General features: G+C 35.5%; 1 protein-coding gene across 1 annotated transcript in view; it reads left to right on the top strand.

Moving 5' to 3' along the window:
- The first annotated feature begins 409 nt into the window (after positions 1–409).
- The window catches only part of myripb (myosin VIIA and Rab interacting protein b), a 155,501-nt gene continuing 137,897 nt past the window's right edge, over positions 410–18,013 (top strand). Inside the window, exons 1-2 of the mRNA XM_028434266.1 lie at positions 410–578; positions 10,069–10,264. Of these exons, the coding sequence (XP_028290067.1) occupies positions 10,155–10,264 (110 nt within the window). The 5' untranslated portion in view covers positions 410–578; positions 10,069–10,154. The remainder of the gene's footprint in view (positions 579–10,068; positions 10,265–18,013) is intronic.

Here is an 18,013-nt window from a genome sequence, read left to right as displayed (position 1 = left end):
TTATAAAGTTATTTTAATTTCAAGAAATTATTGCATGTATCTTTTTGTTGTTTTTAGGTGTCATTTATGTCATGAAGTTGAATTCTGCTCGTGTTCAGTTTTTCACTCCATGCACTTGCAGCGTAAACACGGATTTGTGAATGGAGCTGCTGACTGCGGGTTGCCACATCGGAGCAGGTGTCCGCGATCATGACGATGTGAGATGAGCCACGCACGGAGACGCTGAATTAAAACCCGCACCTGTTTTATTTCCCACCGAGCGGAGGCTGCAGGGTGCGATCACCTCGCTCTCCGTGCGCCCCCCTCCCTCCTTCCCGCCCCTCACTCTCTCTCTCTCTCTCTCTCTGTGTAATACAAACCTCGTGATCACCCGCTCAGTCTCTCCTGCGCTGCTCCAGGGGGTTCAATAATAATAATAATCCGGCTGTGCTTTAAGGCTAAACGGGGAAAGTGGAACAAACGGACAAGTTCCCGGTGGCGGATGCGCGTCTGTGAGTTGGGGAGGGGGCCCTTAGGGGGGGTCTTTATCTGGAATATGAGCCTGTGACCGGCGCTCCTTCGGATCCAGCTGATCCAGTGTAAGTCAACTACACACACACATATACACACACACACCAAGCTGGTTGTGAAACGTGTCATATTTAGCAGCAATTAATGAAATCCAAAGCGTCAGTGTCAGGTGCGTCAGATGATCTGTGGTCTCCATCATCCATCCATCATCCATCCATCATCCATCCATCATCCATCCATCCAGAGCTCGGTGCTTTACTAAAAGCAGCCCTAATGGATCCACTAAAGCTGACATTTGTCACCGCACATGCACACATGTGATCCAGTCAGTGCCTGCGTGGCAGTGGGAGGAGGAGATATAGATGATAGATGAGGGGGGATGTGGTCGTTTGGAGAGGAACCTGAGTGCACAATGTGAGTCATCTTTGTGGAAAATGATACATTTGCAGATTGCATCAAATCAAACATGTTTACCGATACAGAGGTGTGGGAAAAAAACAACTAAAAACTGTGGGGAAAAAAACCCCAACAACAACAAAAATCACCTCTTGGAATGAATGGAGTCTGTAAATCCTTACTTGGCTGCATCTTACACTGCATACAGCAGGGATGCAAACTCTGTAGCTACTGCTGTAGCTTTGTTTTTACCTGATGACATCTTTGAAAACATGCAGAATGAAAAGCTCTCCCATTAGCGCTGGGCGGTATATCGAGATTCAAGATGTATCGCGTTTTCTATTTTTAGGATACAGAAAGCTACAATACCCCCTATATCGATATATATTATTATATATTATTTTTGTAGTCCACTAATCTATCGATGGATTTTTTTGTGTAGTTATTAAAACATAAGATATCATTGAAATCACAATAAAATCATAAATAAATGAAATATCACAAACATAAAGTGTAAGGTATTTTGTTGAACTAAGTAGTAACAGTAGTAAACAAAGAGAGTAAATAAGTAACTTTAAAAAACTGGAGCTAACCTGCAGGTTGTGGAGGTAACGCGGTTTAAACCAATCAGAGTTCCTTTTACTGAAATCAAAAGAGCATGAAATAAAATAATAAATAATAACGAAATGTCTAATTAAAGCAAGATCTTATCATGAATTTACAAGATTAAACGACATGTCGATGATACAAAACCTGTGTAGTGAAATATTGCGATATATATCGCCGAATCACATCATATGTTAGTGATAATAATAAGCAACACTCTCTCGTTTAGCATACAGCAGTTATAGGTTGGGTTCAGTGTCTAATAGAAACAAGGTGTAAGAGTTCCTCAGCTGTACGATCAATATTTGCTCTTGACTATTTGTATAAGGCTTTAGATGATCGCATGTGGGAAGAAAATAATAAATCATCTAATGTCCTTTAAGTAGAAGGATGTACAGTATGCAGACATTTATTAGAATATCTATGTTCAGGTGTCCTGATCACAGCAATGGTCACATTTATATGGAGACGCAGAGTGATTTCTCCAAACATTAAGTAGCTCAGTGAAGTGGTTCTAATGGGAAATAATAACACCTATTAATAGGTTGGAGTTGCATCACAAAGTGCTGTATATGCTATGTGTCCCACACAGTGGTGTAAAGCAGTGGTTCTCAACCTTGGGAGGGGGTCGCCAGATGCCTTCAAGAAACTAAGAATATTTTTTGTACAATTTGAGCCAATTTTTGCTATTTTTAGCCTTTTTCTGCAACTACACCAAACTCACCATATTTTGACCTATTTTCATCACTTTTTCTTGCCATATTTTTGCGCTTTTTATTGCATTTTTTTCTACATTACTCCCATTTCTGCCACTTCTCCATCAAATTTCTGCAATTTTTTTCCACTTTCAAGACATTTTTGGCACTTTTCCACCTAATGTCACTGTTGACCCATTATTGTCACTTTTAATTTTTTTCCACCGTGTTTCATGCTATTTTTGGCCAATTTAACCACATTCCTGATTTGTCATGTCCATTACTTCCCAGTTTAAACTAACTGTTCCAATATTGACACTGTGAACCCTTTTTACCACTTTTTCTGTCAGTTTTTGGCCACACTAGTTTGCAACTTATAACCAATTTCTGTTGTTTTTTTTAAAAAAATCCCATTTTGGGGGTCACGGGCTAAAAAGGTTGAGAACCTTTGCTTTATAGGACGCAGAGTGATTTCTCCAAACATCAAGTGAAGTGGTTCTAATGGGAAATAACACCTATTAATAGGTTTGAGTTGCATCACAAAGTGCTATATACTGTATGCTATGTGTCCGACACAGTGGGGTACAATTAGAATAGAGACATATTCTCCAAAGCGATGAATCATGATTCTTTGTCTGAGTCAATGGTACTCAATAATACCAAAGCAGCTGAGTCATTATTCCAGCAAGTTCCTTTTATCGTCTTTTTTTGAAATAATATGTTAAGGTTTCATTTATTCAGACAACTTTTTCAAGAAATTGACTTTGAAATTGACTTTGATCTCCTTACATGTTTCGTCTTCTTCAGAGGCATCTGCTGACTGCTCACTTTGATGTGTCTTTGACTTATGCGTAATAATACCAGCAAGTTCATTTTGTCTTCTTTTTGAATATTATGTGAGGGTTTAATTTATTCAGATAACCTTTTTTTTTAGTACATTTATTTTGATCCCCTGACATGTTCCGATTGTCAGTCTTCCTCAGAGGTGTCCGCTGATTGCTTTGATGTGTCCTTAGGAGTTCTTTCTGGGTTGGCTTTATTGACAATCTGACGACAGGGGGCGTGGCCAGCCTGACAGAACTGCCTAAGTTGGCCACGCCCAGAAATACAGTAACTCATACATAAATGTTTGTGTGATTTTTTTTGGTCATTTATAGTTTAAAGATAAAGCCTCGATTTTTAATGTTTTTACCTAAAGTGTGAGTGATGGACTGACTCTGGTCTGTAATAACTGTATTTAATCAGGCGTCAAACTAGTAACTTATTAAATCTACTCACATTTGAAGATGAAGCTTCACTACAATCATCCTCACCTTTAATCCAGGTCACATTCTGCCCTCAACGACACATTTTACATTTTATGAATCTCATGGAGAGAAAATATTAGGAGACTTTAAAAGAAGTGAAAACTGAAATTAACACAAACAACAAACATGTTCTCACTGCTGATAAATGGACTCTTGTAGCTAATGAAGTACATTAACTATGCGACGAATAAAGAGGCTGAATGTCATCACATTTTATGTTTGTATTAATCTGATTCATCGATTAAATTATTGACCGATTAATTGATAATGAAAATGATTGTTCGTTGTAGCTCTAGCATTAAACATGACGGGGATGTTACGTTGTGTTACATTGTGTTGTGTTACGTTGTGTTATATTGTGTTACTTTGTGTTACGTTTTGTTACATTGTGTTATGCTGTGTTATGTTATGTTATGTTGTGTTATGTTGTTACATTTTGTTAGATTGTGTTATGTTGTTATGTTTTGTTACATTGTGTTATGCTGTGTTACATTGTGTTATGTTGTGTTACATTTTGTTACATTGTGTTATGTTACGTTGAGTTACATTGTGTTACGTTGTTACGTTTTGTCACTTTGTGTTATGTTGTGTCACATTGCATTACGTTGCGTTACATTGTGTTACATTGTGTTTCAATGTGTTACGTTGTGTTACGTTGCATTACATTGTGTTACATTGCGTTAGTGTTTTGTTACGTATTGTGTTACGTTGTATCACATTGCGTTACGTTGCAGTACATTGTGTTACATTGCCTTTGTGTTTCGTTGTGTTACGTTTTATCACGTTGCGTTACAATGTGTTACATTGTTTTTCATTGTGTGAAGTTGTGTTACGGTGCATTACATTGTGTTCGATTGGATTTGTTTTGTTACATTGTTACGCATTGTGTTACATTGTGTTACGTTGTATCTTGTTGCGTTACATTGTGTTTGTGTTACGTATTGTGTTCGGTTGTGTTTCTTTGTGCTGTGGATCTGTCAGTGTTGACGTGTTTCTTTGGGATCGTCCCTCTCTCAGGCTCACACACACACACACACACACACACACACACACACACACACACACACACACACACACACACACACACACACACACACACACACACACACACACACACACACACACACACACACACACACACACACACACAGGAGTGATGCTCCAGGCTCGTCCTTGACACCACTCACTATTAAAAGAAGGCTCTAATAATTGCCTTCCCTTGTGGTCATACAATAATGGAGACACATGGTCATGGCATATTCATGGAGCGGGAAAAAAATGTGTTTGTTTAGGTTGTCATAGTTTCAGAGATAATAGGTGTGGATTGAAGAGACACTGCTGTTAGCTGTAGCCTACGGTATGTATGGCTCATTCATATTTAATACACTAATGTATATCAGAAATTGACCCGAGTACTTTCCATATATAAATGACCTTTTATTGTGTAATGCAGTGCTGCATATTAAATGTATAATACGATATGAAGACATATCAGCAAGGCTTTGATTTTACAGTATGGATTTATGCATGTGCGCAATAGAATGTGATTTCTGGTAAATTTCTACAGGAACTGAAGTTTGGGAATTTTGAGAATGTTCACTAATAAAAACTTTTTTAATTGAATTATTTATTGGAATTAACCGGAAATTAAAAATAATTTAAAATAACTGTACTTTCCAAACATCAATATCAGTATCCATACAAAATAATATAAATATATATATAGTTTTTTAAAAAAAAAGCTTTTGAAGCATCTTGTTTTTTAGGACTTGCAGAAAGTAATACAAATGTGTTTATTCAACACAATACACTTTATAATTGAGAATCTCAGTGGAATTTACCTTTCGTTTTAATTTTTACTTTAAGTTGGTCAATTCCCTGTTTATTTATTTTCGTAATGTACGGTGATGTCCAACTTTGAAAATTCATGGAATTTTGCAACCCTCGATGTCACACATGCTGTCATACTTTTCATCATATTTTAGTACATTTCGACACTGGAAAATGCTGCATATTTGTTCGTGTGACTGTGTAAATATCAAACACACAGAGATTTATTGTACAAAAATATAGATCACAATGTTCTACGTTACAAATCTATAGGACATAATGTGATGTGAATACTATATTGCATACTACCTTATGGTTGGTAATTTTCTGAAATTAGGGCAATTTTATACATTATAATGTAATAGCATGAAATGTACGGCACAACAAATTAGAAGTGTGGGCTGTGTCTTTTGTTTTTCTGTGCAGCATTTTATTTTGAAGCCAGAAAGTGCATTCACTGAAACATCCTGTTGCTTTATACGCGTGAAAAATGAATGTATTTGAGCAGCTTCACTGTTAAATCATTCAGTTTATATTTAGCTGAGTTTAGAATAAACACGTTATATTAGATGGAAATGTTCTCATTATTCTATTATTCTCACTGTTGTTTTTCTAGTGTCACTGTATTTAATCTGTGTTAAAGTATGTTATGTCATCACTAATGAATTTGTCTCTTTACATGTTTCTATGAACCTGTGAGATAAAAAAATAAATAAAAAATTGACATTATTTAAAAATGGTACACGCAAATGTTGCACTTAATCCTATTCAGTTAAACCCATTTTCCTCGTTCCACTTTCTTTAGTTTGTCTATTTCTGCATTAAATTTGGTGCAAAGGTTTGTGCATGTCATTACATTATGTGCGTATCAGTAAGCACAAAGATACAATTAAGTCTCATTGAAGTAGCACACTTAAAAATTTGGGTCATTCCATGTCATTTTCAGAAATGTTCGGGACGTCCCACACACTTGGGTGTCACATTTTTACCAGTTGTTTCTTAATTGTTGAACATTTTCAGTTTGATCGGATGAATGTACAATTTAATGGGGGGGGGGGGGGGTTATGTCTTGACTGTTGTTCATCATTATTTTTCTTCCATTTTCATGCAGAACATGAGAAAATGTGTTCATTATAAATAACATGTTTTGAAAAATAACCATTTTTCTGACGCAATGGTGATTATATTTTTAATTTTACTAGTGAAAAACTAATAAAGAATTAATTATTACAAGACACGCAAGTTGCATAAAAACAAATAGTTTTATATCCCAAGAAAGATGAGTAATTTTATACTATAAATTAAAACAGATCAGATTTTTTCTTACATTCCCACATGCAGTTATGAGCCAATGAATATAGTTGGAAAAAAGAAAAAGTATTTTTTTCAGATTTCCAGAGCGTGTCACCCAAGAACCAATGCATATATGTGACTAATCATTAGTGATGTGAACAGTCTATGTTCATAGCTCTAAGCTGATCACATTACAGGGAGCTGAGACATATGCCAATTTGTTTACTGAAGGACCAAACATGTTCCAGACCCAAACCTTGCAGCTTTGTTTACCAGATATGATGTATAGCACATATTTTTGTACATTCTGAGAGAGTAGGTGGAGCTGTTTCACTATACCAAATTTTAGTGTCACTATTGAATGAAAAATTAACAATTGGTAAAAAATTCTGAATTTTCTGAGACCAAGGTTTGTGTTTTTGTTGGAATGACCCAAAATGTACCGTTTGAATCTCAAAGGCTGGAAGGTGTGTGTCAGCCATATATATATACTGTATATACTGTATACTGTGTGCTTCCAGAAAGCCTGTGTAAAGGTGTGGCTCCATGTTTCTCATCTCAGAGCCTGAATGTTTGAATGGTACCAATGTGACAGTCTGTATTTACACAATGTGATATCACATTTCTAAGCCTGTGAAAGTTTACAGCTTCTTTTTTTGCTCTATTTGTCTCCCTTTCTTCAGCGAGTCTGAGAAAGTGACAAAAAGAAAGTCTTTCACACATTTTGCGAGTGTGTGAGACCGCCTGCGTTTGTTTGCATATGCCCTTGTGAATAGAGCATTCCGCTCCAACAAATGAACGATGGCAATGATGAAGAATGACTCATAAATACAAAGATGAGATAGTTGTGATAAAATAAATAAATCACTGAATGTCCCTCGGGTCTAATTAAAATGACAACATCTGTTGAGTTTTAACAGTAAATATCGTATGGTTGAAACAGCCTTTTTGATTCAATGACGATAATTGTTATTATTCTGTTAATGGCAGTGATTCTCTTTTGGATTTATTTTCATTTGGTGCATATAATGTACTATAAAGAAGTAGAACTAACCTAGCAGATAGTGCACTCAGAGATGGGAAACCTTTATCACAAAAAATGTGATCAGCATTAAGAATAGTGACTCATTTGAGCATTAATACAGGAAAGAACAGAGGATTTTGTGTATTTTTGTTGTCGTTTTGTCTATTTTTACATTATTTTGTATTTCTTTTAAATCATTTTGTGCATTTTGTTTTCATTTTGTATGCTATTTTTGTCATCGCTTTGTGTATTTGAGTAATTAAAGTAATTTTTTGTTCTTTTGTTGTCCTTTGTGTATATGTCTTTGTTATTTTTGTGTTATTTTGGGTTTTTAAAAATTTATTTTGTGTAGTTTGTTTTCATTTTCTGCATTTGTGTATATTTTTGTGTGTTATTGTTGTCATTTTGTGTGTTTTTTGGAGTCATTATGTGTGTTTTCACAGGGTTTTTTGTGTGTGATAAGTCATTTAGTCTTTTTTGTTGTCACTTTTTGTTTTTAAATTCTTTTCTGTGCATTTTTGGACGCAATTTGTGCATATTTTGAGTCATTTTGTGAGTTTACTTTAGGGGATGCACTAAAGGAGCCAGTTGTTTATTTCTATTGTAGCTTGTTCATGGTGTTTGTGTACATTTCAGATGTTTTGTTCTTTATATACTGTACATATAAAGATGCACAATTGGAATATGATATCAGTACGGTGAGACACTTACACATACTCTGTCTGCACAGATTAAAATGTTTTAATGTGATCCAGGATCAAGTAGTTTTTGAAGTTTCAAGCTTTCTACTTTATATTAAATATGCACATTTTAAAACCACTTACGTCAAACACACATTTGACCCATCATCACATCCAATCCAGCCCCATTTCTAGGCAAAGCATTAATTATTAAGTAAAAACCATATATTTCAATTCCATATATTTGTGATTGAGTAATAGAACTTAAATAAGTGTAGTGATTAGGGATGTAACGATTCACTCAACTCCCGATACGATTTGATTCCTGATACTGGGTTCACAATACGATTCTCTCAATTTATTTTACAAAATGGGACTGTACACAAATGAAAAAATACGAGAAACTAGAAAATACTGTACTATTTTCCTTTTATTTTTCATTGTCAAAATAATCGATATCGAATCCCTTGATAAACTATTCAAAACAATGCAATTTAACAAAAAAAAAAATCTTGAATGAAATAAATAAAGGAATAATACAAATGAAGAAGCCTATTAATTTAAATTCTGGTTCTATAGTAAACAATGCAAAATGGCATAATAGTTTTTTTTCTTTTTAAAAGTGCAACTGAAAATGTATTTTGTGCCTTAACAAATGGACTTTTAAAAAAAACAAAAACAGTCATTGCACTGTATTTACGTCAGACATTTGTTTGGACCAGCAGAGGGCGCTGGTAACTCAGTGGTCGGTTGGCATGCAGCTATTCTTGCAGTGAAGAAGAGATGCTATGCGCTAGCAGACAGAGCTAATGGAAAAACGTGACTTTTACAGATATTCATGTAATATTACAGATATTCTTTCGGGGCTAAAGGGTTAAGGAATCATTTATGAATATGTTTAAGAGTAGAAGGCGGCCAGAAAGAGAGTAGTAGGAGATTCTGCCCGCCATCTGGACAGAGAAGTTTAAAAAAAGTACTGCAATTTAATTTCAGAGTATCGATATGAACTGTGATACCTATAAATCGATTTTTAACTGCCTTAAGATTAATTGTTACATCCCTAGTAGTGATATAGTATACAGTCACGGTTGAAAGTATTGTCACACCGGTAATTTTTCCAGAAATTACATCATTTCTCCTAAAAATTGTTGCAATTACAAACGTTTTTAGTATACGTGTGTTTATTTCCTTATGTGCATTGAAAAAACACAAAAAAAGTGGCAGAAAAAAGCTAAAATGTACATAACTTGAAATAGACTGGACAAAATTGTTGGCACCCTTTAAAACTGTGGATAAATAGTTTTAATTCAAGTATGTGATGCTTGTTTAAACTCACCTGTGGCGGTTACAAGTGCTGAGACTTTTTTTTTTAAATACACATAGAGGAAATAAACAGGTGTATACCAAAAATTAAAAAATACTTCGATCCATGACTGTAGCACTAGAAAAATATATTATTTGGGAACTATTCAGTATGTTTTAATCTGTATCCAGAAATGATCATTTCCTCCACAATTTAGTTAGAATTGAGCACAAATGCAGGGATTATCTTGGTAAATGTGGCTTCTGAACTATAGTAAGTTGAAAACATGAGGAAAGAAAAGGTGCTTTCTAGGTCAACCTTTCAGTGTACCTGGTCATTGTGTCATTCCTAAACCAACATGGCTGCAGATTATTTCCACACAAACACAATGTAATCTCCTGTGTTTTGTTTTTTTGTTCTTTAGGATTGTCTCAGCCTCGGCTCACAGAGCAGAGAGTTCCCGTACCTCTCCTCCATCATCTGGACCTCAGCGTGGCAGCAGTGGGAACAATGGGCCGTAAACTGGACCTGTCGGGTCTAACTGACGACGAGGCGGAGCACGTCTTAAAGGTGGTGCAACGCGACATGAAACTGAGACAGAAGGAGGACGACAGGCTGAGGTGAGAGCTGCGTTCACACCATTCTGTCCATCATTGTGTTTCACACAGGAAGTACAAAATCAAAACAAAACCAGCCCTCAGCTAAAAAAAAACCCCAACAGGGTTGTCCAATAATAGCTGAGTGATTGTGAGACGCCACATCTGATGTGTGAAGGTGTTAATTTCTCCAGCCAAAGTGATGGAAACAGTCAGGCCATGGAATCAGTCAACAGTTGTTTGAGTATCACTATCACTTTAAGACTTTTTATGGCATTTCAAGGGCTTGACCTTCACAGGAGATAAAAACTGTAAGTGATGCCTGCTGTAAACATTAACCAAAAGGGCTAAAGTGATATTATTATGAACAATATAAATTCAATAAGTTTTACGTGCTCATGTGAAAGTTCAGTTTATTGATTAAATAAATAATAACTGTAGGTCACACAGAAGTAATGGCCAGGCAAATTTATTTGGCTAGCACATTTCACGTGTAAGTTGTGGATAAAGAACTGTCGTCAAAAACATTTTTACTGATAAAAAATCATTACAGTGATGAAAAAAGTATTTTTGTGAAGGCTGCAGTGAATATCAGAGACGTTATTAGATATTCTTGTAGTATCTGTTTTTGTTGTTGCAGCAGTGTTGCAATTGGCAGACAGTCCCTGGGCTCTGGTCACTCACCCGACTGCACATAATATATACCAGTGTTGTTTCTGATACTTGAAATACAGCTGCTTTTGAAAAAAATGATCTTGTATCATGTTGTCTACCTCACACTGAAGGTAAAGACGCCTAATTTGTGTCCACGACGTTTCGTTAAGGAGTTATTGATGCCAGAAGCCCAAATCTGTGAATATTTTTTCAACTTTACCGTCAGCTGTCAGACTCCCGGTAAAATGGAATTAATTGTTATCAGAGACTTCAATACTGCCCCCTAGTGTAGGGGTGGTGCTTTACACACGTGCATCAGGACCTTTGTGTGTGTGTGAATCAGCGCAAACCTGTGTTACGTTTGTCTAAAAAATAAATGCACATGCTGGCTGATCCACAAACACATTTTACATAATTCACCAGCACGATTGAAGATTTACACACAATAATTCACGATAAATACACACACAAATCTGAAAAATACATGTGCAAATTGTGGATATATTTGTGGAACATGCAAAAACCAAAAAAAAGATGTAAAAATCTGAAAAACACGTACAATAAAAAAAAACGTTAAAAGAAATATGAAAATTGAAAAAAAATTGAAAATCTGAAAAACACGTGTGAAAATCTGAAAAATAAATGCAAATCTTAAAAACATGTACAAATCTGAAAAACACGTGAAAGTCACATAAAAATCTGAAAAACAAGTAAAAAATCTAATAAATACGTGGAAAATCTCAAAAACAAATCTGAAAATCTAAAAAAACGTGAAAATCTGAGAAACGTGTAAAAATTGTGGACACATTTGTGAATATTTACGACATATATCTCTCCTCATACATTACTTTGCAGCATAACAACTAAAAGCAGCGTCACCATGTTTGCTGTCAACTCTGGGCTCCACTATCTGACCTATATCCATAGATCTGAGAGAGTGTTTTGTGACCAAACTCGTGAATGTTAAGGTTTTACGCTTGACGAGTTTCACAAACCTGAAAAAAAAACTATATTTTCACACTATGTGAGTACATTATCTAGTCCTCAGAACGCGTCCTCATCCTGTCACTGCAGGGAACAATATTTCTCCTTGTCAACGTATACGAGAACAACACCGCCATCAATTCCAGCTGACATACTGTGTGTTTACATGCTTACGTAATACCCCATAGCGCTAGCATTCACCAGTTTATGCACGCACAAAACAAATTGATACCTGAGTGCTTCATATTCATTAAATTGTTTTTTTGTTTTTGTTTAGTAGCTCTATAGCTACTGTTGAAATCCTATACACCAGTTTTCAACTGTAGTTATTAATTTGGGGGGAAACAAATAGCAGTTAGTAATTTAATATTGTTTAGCAATCATTGTAATTCATCTTAGGATTTTCTACCTCAGGAAATGAATCTGTTTCACCATCACAGTTGAACATGTGACCAATGTCTCAGCACACAGTAATATAATATATATGTGTTATAGTTGATTTCCCACAGGCCTCTGTCAGTTTTTCCAACAGCTGCATGGGTCAGATCAGCAGAACTGAGCACAGTGTGAAGATATGTGTAAATACAGTGGTGCGGTGGACCCTTTTGCTTTCTTGCGGTTATTGAGGAATGTTTCTTTAGACTTGAACTGTGATCCTTGGTTTTCTGTTCTTCAGTAGGTGCCAGGAGTGATTGGGCTGCTCTACAGAGAGCAGCAAACATCACAGCTGAAGTCTTAAGGAGGCTGAAAGCACAGCTCAGTGTGTTTTTCCCTCATTTGGTTTCCCAGCAAAGCTTTGGTGTGGTCTTAAATCATTGGCCTGAAGAGTCTTTTCCCACCATTCGCTCACATTAAAATGGTGTTTTCAGAAAGATGAGCAGAGATGTTTGTGTAAAAATGGCGTTTTTATTAGACAACCGTTTTCTATTAAAGGGATCCTCCACTATTTTTACTAATGTGGTCAAAAACCTTTGAAATGTCCTTATTAGTAGATCTATATCTAACAAAACACATTATTTTGCACCATATTCGTTTTTATTAACTTTTAAAAAATGGGACTACTTTACAGTTTTAGAGCCTGTGTTCCTCCATCTTGAAATCACATGATTGATGATGTCACACGGCCCCACTGCCTGTAAACATCCCATTGTTTTCTATTGGAGTGAAACATTCAGCCTGATTTTTAGATAATTTAACAGCTTTTTCAGTTAAAATGGCATCTTGTGCTGCTTTTGGTTGTTCTAAATAATCAGGAAAAGTAAAAAATGCCGATGTAACTTTTTTTAGTTTACCAATTAAAACTGTTGTGATCCCGAAAAAAATCTGTTTTATTGTCTACTAGCAAACTGCAGAGTTGGAACTATCGCCCCGTGTGATTTTTTTTTTTGTCTCTGTTTTTTTTGTCTCAACTGTTTTGATCCTCTTTCGGTAAACAAAAGAAAGTTACGTCGGCATCTTGAACTTTTCCTGATTATTTAGAGCAACCAAAAGTAGCACAAGTTGCCATTTTGACTAAAAAAAGCTGCTAAATGATCAAAAAATCAGGCTGAATGTTTCACTCCAATAGAAAACAATGGGATGTTTACAGGCAGTGGGGCCGTGTGACATCATCAATCATGTGATTTCAAGATGGAGGAACACAGGCTCTAAAACTGTAAATTAGTCACATTTTTAAAAGTTAATAAAACAAATGTGGTGCAAAATAATAGGTTTTCTTAGGCATAGATCTACTAATAAGGACATTTTAAAGGTTTTAGGCCACATTTGTAAAAAGAATGAAGGATCCCAATAAAAGTCTTTGTGCTGAGACCGACTCTGTTTTTCCCCCCAAATCAAAGCTTCTAAATAAATGCCTGACAAGTCAAATGACTTTAGTTTAGTTGGTAACAGCTGACTTTGTGTGGAAATCTATGAAGGCGTCTTTATTTATTTTTGTGTTTGTGAGTAGAATCATTAGAAACCATTAGTGTCTCATTTGGGGCTTCGATCCAGAAGATGCAGTATGCTTTCCATGTTGTACACTAGATTTCTCAACTGAGCGAAACCCACTTGTTGTTTTGACCTTATTCTGTGCAGTGCAGTTTCATACCTGCACAAACAGAGCCATATTTTTGAAGTTGTATCTACTTGAAGTAAAACAAATGGCACTAGTGAGAAAGTCCCTTTAGAAAACTAGATTTAAAGTCAATTGAAGGACCATGAGATGGTGTGGTTTATAAAGAAATCAGGTGTTTCTTTGTACTGGATAAGCTTGTCTAGTTTTTTGGGGGTTATTTAAAGATAAGAGAAACTTTACAACCTTTAGTTTGAAAGAAATGTACTGCGTTACAGGAGTTCAAAGCAGGACAGAAGGAATAAGCATCAGCGAGCATCAATTTTTACTTTTACCAGTTTGGTCACATTCAGTGTGCGTTCAATGTCATAGGAATGGACATACTGTACATCAAGGATGGGGCAACAAAGGACTTTCACTTAAAGTTATAATAAACTGAGCAGTTTCATGACCTTGGTCTGCTTAATGCTAGAACAAAAGTGTGGAAAAATGTATTTTCTACACAAATAAAATATCTGAGTTGGCCTAAAATACAAACTGGTAATGTTCCATTTTGTTTTTCTTTTATTTACGACCAAATGATCGCATTTTTTGAGGGCCTAAACACGTTCAAAAACTCATGGAATTTTGAACGCATGTTAGGACTGGCGAAAAATGTTATATTTTGGGGAAATGGCACATGTGAATGACAAAATAACTCAATAGCGCCCCCTTAAGAATTGTATTTGCTCCCAGCTGGCACTGATGACATCATCACTGTGGAACTTCTGCAAAATTCTGACATCATCACTCTCTACAGTGATGATGTCAGAGTTCCACAGTGTACTGAAGAATTATTACTTCAGTACACTGAGGATTTCCCTGATCGGGGTAAGTACTGTTATTTCTTTCTACCACAAACACACATTACAGATTACATCATCTAACCTCATTGTCTTCCCGACATGCGTGTGGTTGCGAGGGCCCATTCTTTGCTCCTTTCAGCTTTATTTATTATTATTATTATTATTATTATTATTGGTTTTCTATTTAGATGTTTAATGTTCCATTTAATTGTTTACCCATTTCCATTTTATTACCGTTTTATCAACTTCGGTGTAAATATTGACATACTAATGTCTCAAAATCATGCCCAAAAGCTTAAGAGCTGTTAAATAAGTTCACACTTTTAAAAAAAACTTGTTTTTCTATTGCTTCAGAAAAAGAGCAGGACAAAACGATACGCTAGCATTTCACCTGAACTTGCAAGATGGATCGTGAGAGAGCGGTCTCGCAAGATTTTGTAGCGCACACGTGATAATGGATGATATTCTCCCAAAACATGGATTGTGGAAGTTAATTTTGTGTATTTCATCTTTTTTTTGACTTCCCTATTGACTTTTACTGAAATTCTTAATAATTAACAAACAACTTTATGTTTTGCATTTGCTGAGTGGCCACTTTATGAGGTATACGTGTTCAACTGTTCAACAAATATGAATTTCACTAACTTGGTATTTTGGAGGAAACGGGAGTCAGTCATGCAGGTATCAGAATATTCAAATGAACTAAAACACAGCAACAACCTTGCGAATGTGGTTTTGTATTTGAAAAATACTAGTGCTGGGACTTTAACGCGTTAATTGCAAATAACTAATTATAGAAAAATAATGCACAAATAAAAATAACTCAGTGTAGTCTTCACACTTTAACTGAAATAAATCTACGATAGTTGTGTAATATAAATGTTTTCCTATTTATACTGTGAGCTCATCTCGTACTTTCAAAAGCAGAAAACAAATCACAATCTTTCCAACACAAATATTTGATATTTGAACTGAGGGAACGATTTACTGTAAAACTAGGCCTGTTGAATGTGTTTTACAGCAGCTGTTGTTTGACTGTTTCAGCTGTTTTTCCTCTGGGTTTATTAACCTCTTTAAAGGCGTGCAGACCAGTAGAGTTGTAAAACACACCAGTAAGGGGATTTGTGCAGTGGTTTCAGCTTTAGATGGCATGCTAAGTGCCCCATTCTCCTTTTGCTCCATGCTGGATGCTAGAAATTTTGAAATGGCTAATTTTATCACCCTCTGATTCAGCTCTGATAAGTGCGTAATTATAACGATGTGAATAGCTTAAGCCAGGCCAGGGACAATCTGTGCCCTTTTTTTTTCCAGTTCACCTTCAGTTTAATGTGGCAACATTGAGTTTTTATTACTGTGCACTCTACTGCTGTTTAGAACAAGTGTATTCATCATTTTATTACTACATTGAGCAACATGGATTCATGAATTCTATCAGTTCTGATCAGGTCTGGCTTCAGGATGCAGCAAAAATCTAAGACTATATTCCATTTTTTCAGTAAAAATAATGAGCAGTTTTGTCCTTTGTGCCATAAAACCATGAATCATAATATGGGAATTTAAAAAGGAACTAATCTATGGAACGCTTGTGTTTCTTAGAGCACACAACGTACTGTACATAACAGTTCTATAAGTTTAGTTTTTCTACTATTCATAATCATAAGTGCCTAATGCACAAATATATTATTTTGATTATTATTTAATTATTGCCCATTAGGCAAGTCAAGGCAAATATATTTGTGTAGCACATTTCATACACAAGGCAATTCAATGTGCTTTACATATTTAAAAAGTGCAACAGAAAACATTTAACAGTTTAAAAATCAATAAGAACATTAAATAAGCTGTAAAAACATTTTAAATCAGCAGTAAAATCATGAAATAATCAATAATATGATTAAAAATCTCCCTCTGTCATACGTAGTAGAGAAAAGAATAGATTTAAAAATGTTCACGTGTGTTCCACTTTGTTTCAGCATAACAACTAAAAGCAGCGTCACCATGTTTTTTGTGAGTTCTGGGCTCCATTATCTGACCTGTTTCCTTAGATCTGAGAGACCTGAGACTAAATCTACAAAACATTTACAATCACATATTTTAGAACAGTAATAAAGGTCTTTATTGGTAGTAATAATAATAAAAAAAACATTTTAAATTGTTCACCTATGATCTACGCACTTTTTGGATTTATCAAAAATTGAGCCTGCAGTGCATTAAAATGTTGATCGTAAATAGTTTTGTAAAAAAAAAAAGAAATATATTTGCAAACTCTTGTTAAAGAGTCATTAAACCCCTGCTTTCTGCTGACCTGCCATTAGGGGGGAAATTCAAAAAAATGCCTTGATTTTGGGCGTTAGTGCTGTAGCAGTTAGACACGCCCACTCAGGTAACGCTGCACTCCAGTAACATCTGTTATAAAATACAATAATCACACACACACACACACACACAATCAAGTTGGACTATAGGATCAGTCAACAGCACTACTAAATACCCAAATACATGTGTTTTCAATGTTATCTTAAAAACTGAACTAAATTCTGAATTTCACTCTCAAATGCTGTAAATCTGTTGGTGGGACTCTGGAATAGGCTTTTATATGAGAACATTGATGCATCTCGTGGCACTGGTGAAGCCAGAGTATGAGGAAATACTCCCACGCTCGCTGCTCTTCAGGTTTTCCTGTTCTCTAGTAACTCCTGTGGAAGAACTGGAGTGCTGTTACTCTCATTAGAGCCCTGAGTGTCTTCACCTCTGCCCTCCAACGTCTCAGTGGACATCAGGCTGGAAAGTCTCGTTATGTATCAGCAGAAAAGCTCAAGGGAGAACAGACACATTCATGAAGTTATAAGTAGATGAAGAACAACATAACTCACAAAAACTCCAGAAACACCGAAAATAACAGCAGAATGCACAAAATGTCAAGAAAATTACAAAAAGGAACAAAAAACCCCATAAAAAGCTAAAAAACAATACAGAAAGTGATTCATAAAACCAAACAAAATGACAACAAAGACACACTACTAAACAACTGCTTAAACACACTAAATGACTACAAAAATAACAACATGAACAAGAGGACTTCAAAGACACAAAATTACACAAAATGACAACAAGAACAGAACAAATATAACAAGAACACACAATAACTTAAAAAACACCCCAATAGACAAAAGAAATTTGCCGTATTGATAATATTTACACCAAAAAAACCCACACGCAAGGACTACAAAGACAAAA

Source organism: Gouania willdenowi, chromosome 20, assembly GCF_900634775.1.
Source record: "Gouania willdenowi chromosome 20, fGouWil2.1, whole genome shotgun sequence".
NCBI lineage: Eukaryota > Metazoa > Chordata > Actinopteri > Blenniiformes > Gobiesocidae > Gouania > Gouania willdenowi.
This window is presented reverse-complemented; position numbering and strand designations above follow the sequence as displayed.